This window comes from Nilaparvata lugens, chromosome 6 (genome assembly GCF_014356525.2).
Source record: "Nilaparvata lugens isolate BPH chromosome 6, ASM1435652v1, whole genome shotgun sequence".
In the NCBI taxonomy this organism is placed as follows: domain Eukaryota; kingdom Metazoa; phylum Arthropoda; class Insecta; order Hemiptera; family Delphacidae; genus Nilaparvata; species Nilaparvata lugens.
Window position 1 is genome coordinate 12,622,738 of NC_052509.1, and position 10,595 is coordinate 12,633,332.

The following is a 10,595-nucleotide window of genomic DNA, read 5'->3' on the forward strand; positions in this document are numbered from 1 at the left end:
ATGGGAGTCCCAGCATAAAGAAATAAACCAGAAACACACTTATAATTTGTAGATGAACAAAAAGATAATAATAAACTGAGGTAAACCTATATGTATTATTTACATTAAAATATTAAATGTTTGATTTAATTTTTTATTTTGTGGTGACGGTGCTTGATCGGGCTACAACATACTAATTTTGTGTTGTCAATATTATTCAGAATCAGTCCTTTACTTAAATTATACATCATTGAAATCAACTGTAGATTTCAGAGTCTAAAAAAATTATTTCTATCAGGATTCAAGTTAATTTGATGAAGAAGACATCAACATCATTCGTTTATAATAACCAGACTTTCAATTTAACCTTGAAGCTTACCATATTATTCAGCTTTTTCAATTCTAAGGGTAACATGATTGTTATACACTCTTGGTGAGATATATAGGTAGTGTCTTCGATAGATTTCTTTGTAGGGTCTGGGTGGAATCCAGTTCCCTGTCTATCTCAAGCTATAAGTGCTACTAGCTGGATTAAGTTTACCACTTCTAATGAAAAAGATCATCAACACGTTATAGAAATATAGATATCTTAGTGGGAGAAACCCCCATTCTTTGAATAAGGGATACGGTGCTTCTTAGCTAAGGTCCTCATGACATATTTATGTCCTACAATAAGTGGTTTGATAGTGGAATAGTATGCACCACCCCATACTGCGATTCCATATTGTAATCTGCTTTCTATCAGCGCGTATATAAAGAGCGCAAAATATATTCAGGAAAGAGATAGCGGATGTGATATAACTTCCGACATATTGAATTGAGGTGATTTTTCAATATTATTATAAATATTCAAATTATTTTTCCAGGTGCACAATTTCTTCATCTACGGAGGCCTGATGATATTTGTAATGGTTATCTTCACAATCCTTGCCATGAACTATAAATATGTCGACCATTCCTCAAAAGATTCCGATGATGAACCGAATTACCAAGATAATCCTGCTTTTGATATGGGGGACCGTGAGACTGTTATCAATAATAAGAACTCTGGAATGTGATACTTTATCTCTTTTCTGTATAGGGCTACTTGCAATATAAATAGAAAGAAAAATAAAAATCTCAGTACCCTTTATTTTGAATTATTTTTATTGTTATTCAAAAAGGGCACTGAGATTTTTATTTTTCTTCCTATTCATAATACTTATTTGTGATAATATTTTTCATACTTAATCTCTGAGACCTCTTCAATAATTTGTATAATTATACGTTATATTTACTATAAGAATTCTTATGAGAGTCTTTATTGATTCATACAATAAGTACATAATTAAAATGATAGGGAGAGAAAAAAGGTCACCTTTTGCTATTCCTCTCCCAAATTTGGATAAGATACACATGGTCCGAAATAGGTTTAAGTCTTGTAGTTGTTCACTTCACAGGATTTTCAGTCCTTAATTATTTTCACAAAGTAGATTTTTAAATTAAAATGCTCCAAACCCAAACATAAAAGAAATATTTCACATTATTATCACTGGAATAGGAAATATTCACATATCAAAGAAATACAAAAAATGGACAATAATAACATAAAAATTTTGAAGGACAAAAAAACAAACAAGTCTGATCCAATACCGTATTCAATAAGGATTCTCATGAGAATGAAGCCTGACCGTATATGGAAGGTCCTTATAGTGGTAATGGTGTATTTTATCATCGATTTTAATGAACACTGAGACAAATAAAGAAATATTATGAGATCATATCTTCTAAAGTATTGAAAAAGTGTTTGAAAAAATGAACAAATTGGGAATAATTTTTGGTGAACAACACATTTAAAAAAACATTCTATTATATTGAAGCGCTCCCAGCAAAAGTGATCTATGAAGAGTACTTTGAAGATTGAATTTTATAAAGTTTCATTATTGTACTTCAAAAAATGATAACCATTGACGAGGTAAGTGATAATAGACGATATTCATCCATTCATCCTAGATGAATGGGAAATAATTAGGTAATTTCTTGATATAGGCTACCGATTTCAAAAGATTTTTTTGCTTTGAAAATCAGCGTTGGACTGTATGTGCTATTCAAAGAGTAATGTAGAATAAAGTAGTGTATTTTCTCAATTCACACTATGAACTCCTCTACATTAAGGTGTTTCCAAAGGTTTTACCGTATCTTTAGTTAATCAAGTTTGATAGGAGAGAAATGAATGAAATGGTGTTTGAGTTACCTACTTCTCATGCCAAAATTCACTGGAAATAATGAACGTTGTACAGTTTGAGATCTTATTAGCATTCAAAATAAAATATTATGTATGTTTTCATAGCTCTCAAAAAGACTGTGATGTTGAAAAATACTGCTTGTATAAATTTATAAAATAAAATATATTATTTAAAAAGATTTGTTGATGAAATTTGTTTTTCCTTCTTAAACCAAATCACATTTATTATCTATTTATCACATTTCCATTATCTATTTCTATATTATCTATTGCCTTAATAAATGCAATTAATCAATCTATAGAGTGAAGAAAAGGCGAATAATTCATTTTTTGTGGATAATTATATTTTAATTCATTCTTCTGTCTTCATCCTACTTGAACTGTTGATATTAAAGATATTGATATAATCAATTGATGTGCAAGATTAATATCAATTATTTCAATTTATTATTTACAAGGAAAAGGCCTAATTATATTTTATTATTTCACACATAATAGCTTATTGTTAACATATACCACACATCAACGTTTTACAAAACGTTCTATAACTGGTACAGGTAAACTGTGTATTTCACTACTAAAATACATAAAAGCATTTATAAATTTTCAAATTACGGTAATACAGAAGCCTGAACATTTTTTGAAAATTAAAAGCTATCATTTGAAAAATAGTGCATGAATTTTTATCAATTTTTAAATTACAGTACCGTAATACAGGTTCCTGAATTTTTTTTTAAATTGAAAGCTATTATTTGAAGAATAGTGCATGAATGGAATGAAACTATCACAGAGATTTTCATTGAATTAGTTTTTACTCTACTCAATAATATTAATCTATAGCTTACTAGTGTTATGTGTTGTCGAATTAAAATGAAATTAATTATTTATTTCAATATGAATTAGTTCATTTCGCCTCAGTCAAGGCACGAAGCAGGTTGAAGTAGGAAAAGGCTGCCTGGAGTGACTGAAAACATAAAATCACAAAGTTCATTCAAAAAAATCATTAAATCAAACATAAAATCATTCATAAAAAATAGATATTCTATTATTCTTGCACTGTTCTAAATGGTTCCTCATCCAATATATTTTGATATTTTGTGAAACATGAGAATGAATTGAATAGTAACTCTCTCCTGTATGAACACTCTTATTCATTCCTATGCGTCACAAAATTTAAAGTGTCATTGATTTAAAATATTTGTTGATGCATGCAAATCAATTGGACCATACCTCGCTTCAGTATGAAAGCCACCATCTATTCCTATGCATCACAATATTTTCAAGTGTTTTACACTCGAAATATTTTGTTAGACAGGAAAATCAATTGGACCATACCTCGCTTCAGTATGAAAGCCACCATCTATTCCTATGCATCACAATATTTTCAAGTGTTTTACACTCGAAATATTTTGTTAGACAGGAAAATCAATTGGACCATACCTCGCTTCAGTATGAAAGCCACCATCTATTCCTATGCATCACAATATTTTCAAGTGTTTTACACTCGAAATATTTTGTGAGACAGGGAAATCAATTGGACCATAATAACTCGCTCCAGTATGAAAGCCTCCATCTATTCCTGTGTATCACATTATCTTCAAGTCTTTTTCATTTAAAATATTTTGTAAAACAAGAAAATCAATTGGACCATATCTCACACTTGAATGAGATCTCCCATCTATTCCTGTGTATCACATTATTTTCAAGTCGTTTTCATTAAACATCTTTTGTGAAACAGGAGAATAAATTGGATTATACCTCGCTCCTGTATGAGATCTCCCATCTATTCCTGTGTCTTTCACTATTTCAATTGAAAAATAAACATTATTCACTTGTGTATTTCATTGAAAATATTTTGTGAAACAGGAACATCAATTGGAGCATACCTCGCTCCTGTATGAAAGCCCCCATATTCCTGTGTCTTACACTATTTCAATTATTGAAAATGAGAGTATTATTCATTTGTGTATTTCATTGATAATATTTTGTGAAACAGGAAAATGAATTGGATCATACATTTCTTCTGTATGAAAGTCCCCATCTATTCCTATGTGTATCACACAATTTGGCTACCTACTTATTACTTAATTACTTACCCGCACAAACGAAGCCAATGTAACCGGCACAATCTTCCCAGCATTTAGGATGAACGGGTTTTTAGTATTATATAGTATTATTCTGATACAGCTTTTGTATCTTTTGGAGCCACTATACCATTGACTGAAGTAGATAGATGTGAATAACTTTTCAGTCTGTAAATAAAATATTTTCTCCTAAATTAAAATGAACATAGATATAGTGTTACAACGCCTCTAGCCTATTATAATTTGTATAATAATGCCTTTAGGAACCGTTTGCACAGTAGAAGCTTAAACAAAACTAAATATTTATAATGGTTTATAGTAAAAATAGGATACGGTAATCAGTAAAGGTGTAAAAATATTGTAAGAAATCTTTTTAAATAAATCTCATACTATGCTCATACTTAAATTTTTTTACAAGGATTAGGCTCTATTGGCCTGTACCGGCATCCATTTCTTTCGTGGTCTTCCTATTTGAGGGTTAGGTGTAAGAGAGGGCCTACTGCGCCCTAGCTTCGCCCTCCAAGGTATAAAATAAAGGCAGTCATTCTATTCTATTCTATGCATCGCTTTCCTTCGGGTTTGTATTCCCAATATAGGGAGTACAAAAATTGAGCTAATATTGGGAGCCTATTGGCATAATTATACTTAAGTAATGATTTATCCAATACATGAGGAATTCTACAGATTATAATGTAAATAAATACGAAATTGATTGAATGATTTTGTGCAAATAACTGTTGAATTCTTCCACTTTATATTCATTCTCAATGCATAAATGAATGAATGATGAATTTTTACCTTGATGGTGAGCTGTTGAGCGTACCAGAACGAAGTAAACTCATAGAAGAGGACTGCCGTCAACATTGAGAAACATTTTGCCAGTTGCAAGAATGAAAGTTCTCTATAAATCTGAAAATAGTTGAAATTTAATCGAATTTAAAGAAGAATCTAATAATCAATAATCAATTTTCAGATTCTTTATTACACACATAACTTCAAATTATTCAATTGGAAATAGAAGAAAAAATATTTTAAGACCAGAAGTTAATTTTTAGATTATTCTAACTCAGTGTGTATCTAATTCTATTGCTCATTTTTCTATAACAATGAATTCCTCACTTTTTGCTATTAGAGTCAACTGACTGCTAGTCGTTTTTCTAATAGCAAAAAGTGATTTAATAATAAGCTGTTCGTGATGGAAAACAACATTGAAGAATAAATTCCTATTGAACAATAAATTTTTCCCCTCTTCCTTCCAGCACACAATATTTTAGCAATATTTTCGTTTTTTTATGTGTTAATATCATTGTTACTGTTAATGAGTAAACATATATGGGCCTTGTTTTGTAGTACCTATATTGCTTTTTCTCATTATATATTTTTGTGTGTTTCGAATAAATTGGAAAAAAATGTTTATTGAAAAATTTAAATTAGTGAATAAGTAAATGAAAAAGTGGAAGTTACTCACCTGGAAAATTTGAAAACTACAAAGACACAGCATGAACTCACATACAGCAAACAGTACAAATATTATTGAATTTAAAATTTTCTGCACATCAGCAACTATCCTGTTAATGATAAAAATAGATAAAATAAATTACCTTATCATTTTAAATTGACATCTCAATTATTAATTTAATTGTATGGAGAGAGATGTTGTGGTGCATGTTTCTCCATAATTTATTTTATTTATTCTTTTTACAATAAAGCACAGATAGGGAGAGAAAAACTAAGGATAGGCCTACCTTGTACTATTTCTTTCCCAAATTATTTATTAAAAATAGCTATAGCCTAGTGGTATTGACAACATCAATGTCTTATTCTTTTTTTTATTTATTTTTCAATTCAATTCTTTATTGCCAAAATTTAACAACGTAACAAATCAAAGTTTATTAAATCAAACATCACAAGAAAATAAAATAAAATCAACTACCAGAACTAAAAAACTAAAAAATACACCACTAGCAAAAGAAAAGTATTTATTATTATTTTAACCACATTAATTACTATATCGCATTATTGAAATTTCCATAGATATAATAAAAAATTATGATGCTAGAAATCTGAGTTTAAATATTTTTTCGGTTATAAATAAAATCCATTCATCTGCATAACAGCCTCAACTATTTCCTTGCTAATTTTATAAATAATACGGTAAGAATATTATATTTCATGGTGTTTGTGATGATATTATACATTATAAGGGCGAGAATTTCAAGAATCCTCATTTATTGAATCATGAGAAATTAAACAAACACTTATCACAAGAAAATAAAATAAAATTAACCACCCAGAGCTAATAAACTAAAATTTGTTCCAGACAATGTACAATATTCATATGTACAATATAATTGAATATGTACATCATAAAAAACACAAAATAATTTGTATACATCATAAAAATATAAAAAGAATCAAATGGCTCACAAGACTTATTTCTGATCGTGAGCCTAAGGAAAATAGAAACTAAAAATGAATTACAAAAAAGGTGAAAAACAAATAAGTAAATGTAGAAGAACAAGAGGTTTGAAAAACTAAAGAAACTGTAGTAGGATTAAATATGTTAACAAAAGAGAGAAAAGAAAATTCTGTACTAGAGTGTCGACAGATGAACAGAAACTACATTTTTTTCATTTAATTCATTAACTACCTACTTATATTTTTGATAAACTTACTCTTTCAAATACATGTGATACTTGATGCAGATCTTCAAATTTTGTTCCAGTATGTACTCTTCAAAAATTTCATCTCTATTTTTCCCATTAGCCAACATCATAAATTCCCTTCTTTCATCTTTATCTTCTTCAAAAATCTCATCGCTATTATTGTTCCCTTCAGAAAACATTATAAATTCCCTCCTTTCATTTCTCTCACAAATTTCATCTCTATTGTTCCCATTAGCCAACATAATAAATTTCCTTTTTTTATCCTTATCTTGTTCGAAAATGTCATCACCATTATTGTTCCCTTCAGCAAACATCAGAGCTTCACGTCTTTCATCTTTATATTTTCTAAATTGATTGACGTTAGGAGAAAGAAGTCTACTCATCCTAGGATTTCGCACATTTTCAAAGCAAATCTGCAAAATTTCATACTGAGATCCAAGGAGTACAAACAAAGCTATAGTTAAAGTCACACCAGCGCTGTTCAGAAGACACGAAAAACATCCACAGATAAATTGAATAATTTGTAGAGAGTAGTAAAGGTAGTACAAATTTTTGATATCAGAATTATTTTCACCTAAAATCTTTAAAGATGTCGGTAGCAAGAAGGTGGAATCATGTAATTTCGCGCCAACATGGGAAACATATGCGATACTGATCGCTATTAAAACGGCAGAAATCGGAAACAAAATTTGACGATTAATTTTTCCCTCGTCACTTATTTTCTCCCTCAAAATCTCCCCTTCAAACCCCCTAAAATTATGCTGGATTTCTTGAAGAACCTTCAGGATTCTACAACGGTTTTCAACTAGAAATGCATACAGGAACACATCGTGGACCAAGTGGCAGAAGAATTGAATAGGTTCCATTTTTATGTAGATATTGTTCCAGGGTTCTAGAAATATGTAGCTGGATACTTGGAGGACGGAAGATATGCAGATGATAGTGTTGAAGCAGATGAGAGATATGTTGGGTTTTGATTTGGAAATGTTTTTGGGGGTTTTTGGAGAGCGAACTAGACCTAGACAAAATAGGTGGATGGTTAAAAGTGTGAGGATTTTTTTGTAGAAGAGTTTTTTGGTGGATTTATCTGGATCAATGTTGGGGTTTTTCTTCTCTTGCCGCTGTTTCCTGTAATGAATATATCAATGTAAGAACAAATATATATAAGAATTAATATACTAATGAATTGATAATTATTATTAAACGAAAATCCAAATTAAATGCTACTGTAAATCACCCCGAAGACTTCTGCTACTGCAAATATTGACAACAGGGTTAACAGCTAGATGGAAATTCGATGAGCGCTGCTATTCAAAAATTAACATGCCTTTATCACAGGTGAAAACAAATATATTGTTTTATTTCATAACTCGACAATTTTTATATTATTCAAAATTCAAAATTTGTTTATTTGCAGAAACCCTTGAGGACATCAAGGGCATTACACAAGTCAAGAATACAAAAAGATATTAAACATACAAGCAACAGAATCTCACAATGTATTATTTTTCTGTGCATTTATATTTTGTTTATCAAATACTTAATTATTGATAAAATTCAACATCCATAGATGTTCCATCAACAGAATTACCGTATCTCATTTGTACTGCTGTTATTGGATTAAAGAATGTATTTCTTATTTTCAGAACTCGTGGCTGGAGCTCAAGGCTTCTTTTTCCAGTTACGCCAAAAACTATTGTATTTTAATGATTAAAAATAATTATTAAACGAAAATCTAAATCAAATCCAAAATTTAGTTTTCAGTTCTCGGTAGTTAATTTCATTTTATTTTCTAAAAAAAATGCTACTGTGAATCACCCTGAAGACTTCTGCTACTGCAAATATTGACAACAGGGTAAACAGCTAGATGGAAATTCGAAATTAATATGCCTTTATCACAGGTGAAAACAAGATATATGGTTTTATTATTATTGTCTTTATCAATTCACATTCAACTGTATACTTACTTGAGTACTATTTTATTTGATGGGCATTCTATTATAATTAAAATGATGGGAAAATTCAACAGGAGGTGTTACAGAAACTTTTTCCTTCCTATAAATCCTCATGAGAATTTTCTATCAAATGAGAAAGAAGAGTTCCGGTATTCTAACTAAACTTAGCTTTTCTAACTAAACTTCGTTTAGTATTCCAACTAAACTTAGCTATTCTAACAAAGCTTCGTTTCCAAGTACAAGAAACATACATTTTATTTTTAATTTATTTTATTTTTATTTTATTTTATTTTTAATTTTGTTTCAACAAATTAATAGCGTTCCAAATAGATTGGACGATTATTTAAAAAATCTGATAGAGCCTTGTTTATTTTGTCATTTGTTACGGAAAATTACCTAATAGACCTTAATCCTGTGTTCTTTACTATTATCATCATTATAACAATAATAATAATATTATATTCATAATTTATTCAATTCCAGCATATAGGCTACCTGAGCTCATTTGAAGAATATTGATGGAAATTACTGAGATATTGCAATTATTCAAATGCTAATGAATTAATTACTATTATTAAACGAAAATCCAAATTAAATGCTGTAATTCACCCCGAAGACTTCTGCTAATGCAAATATTGACAACAGGGTAATCAGCTAGATGGAAATTCGATGAGCGCTACTATTCAAAAATTATTTGTCAGCCCGGGAATCGAACCCAGTACCTCCTAATTGCCGGTCAGGAATGCTTACCCTTACATCAAACTGACAATCTCTGGATAGCAGTGCTCATTTTATACAAAGCCATAGCGGCCAGCCAGTCTTCAGATGGAAATTACTGAGATATTGCAATTATTCAAATGCTAATGAATTAGCAATCCAGAGATTGTCAGTTTGGTGTAATAAGGGTAAGCATTCCTGACCGGCAATTAGGAGGTAAGTTACTGGGTTCGATTCCCGGGCTGACAAATAATTTTTGAATAGTAGCGCTCATCGAATTTCCATCTAGCTGTTCACCCTGTTGTCAATATTTGCAGTAGCAGAAGTCTTCGGGGTGAATTACAGCATTTAATTTGGATTTTCGTTTAGTAATAATAATGAAGAATATTGTTTCTCCAATCTACTGTAAAAAAATAATAAATGGAATCTAAAAACATCCAATGATTTCAACTGGTCATTATTTCTCATAATTCTTTTTTTTCTAAATTTTAATTTTTGGAATGATATTGAATTTTCTCCAAACACATATTGAAAAAACTCAGATTAAGTTTATAATGAAATTGATGGAAAAATTATCGGTGTTATAAAGCCTACTTACATCATATTACTGAAGGCCTCACTATTATCAACTATATTCAATATTAGACAAACCCTTGTCTTGATTATTCTGTATATAAAATATAAGAGAAAAAATATCTTTCAATCAATAAACCGCTCAAGCATTTGCAATTATTTGACAGAGAATGGCAAGGAACCAAGGGTTTTATAGCTGTAAAAATCTGTGAAGGCCGATGTAATACTCTTATTACAGAGCCGCAGTTGGAAAAGTGATTAAAAATTCAGCAAAAAACGAGAAATTAGCAGACATTTGATGTCACATTCCGACTTGAATAATTAAGTCTTTGAAATTGAAAATCTCGTTAATTCTTGGGTTTTTGTGACAAAATTATCACTCTAGTGAACCTTGATG

At 29.9% G+C, this 10,595-nt stretch overlaps 2 protein-coding genes across 2 annotated transcripts in view; one reads left to right on the forward strand and one right to left on the reverse strand.

The window, feature by feature from the left end:
* The window catches only part of LOC111044127 (peptide transporter family 1), a 34,899-nt gene extending 32,991 nt beyond the window's left edge, over window positions 1-1,908 (forward strand). Inside the window, exon 17 of the mRNA XM_039430129.1 lies at window positions 846-1,908. Coding sequence (XP_039286063.1) covers window positions 846-1,037 — 192 coding nt within the window. The 3' untranslated portion in view covers window positions 1,038-1,908. The remainder of the gene's footprint in view (window positions 1-845) is intronic.
* On the reverse strand, window positions 1,591-10,363 carry LOC120351792. Its single transcript, XM_039430130.1, has 6 exons — window positions 10,224-10,363; window positions 6,963-8,081; window positions 5,756-5,855; window positions 5,086-5,196; window positions 4,300-4,455; window positions 1,591-3,167 (listed from the first exon to the last, which is right to left on the reverse strand). The coding sequence occupies exons 1-6, from the start codon at window positions 10,226-10,228 to the stop codon at window positions 3,108-3,110; spliced, it is 1,551 nt and encodes a 516-aa protein (XP_039286064.1). The 5' UTR covers window positions 10,229-10,363; the 3' UTR covers window positions 1,591-3,107.
* Window positions 10,364-10,595: the final 232 nt, after the last annotated feature.

Coding starts and splice junctions, on each gene's coding strand:
- LOC120351792 (XM_039430130.1), bottom strand. Junction 5,197..5,755: donor GTAGTTTTCAAATTTTCCAG/GTGAGTAACTTC, acceptor AACTATTTTCAG/ATTTATAGAGAACTTTCATT. Junction 3,168..4,299: donor CATTGGCTTCGTTTGTGCGG/GTAAGTAATTAA, acceptor TTATGTTTTCAG/TCACTCCAGGCAGCCTTTTC.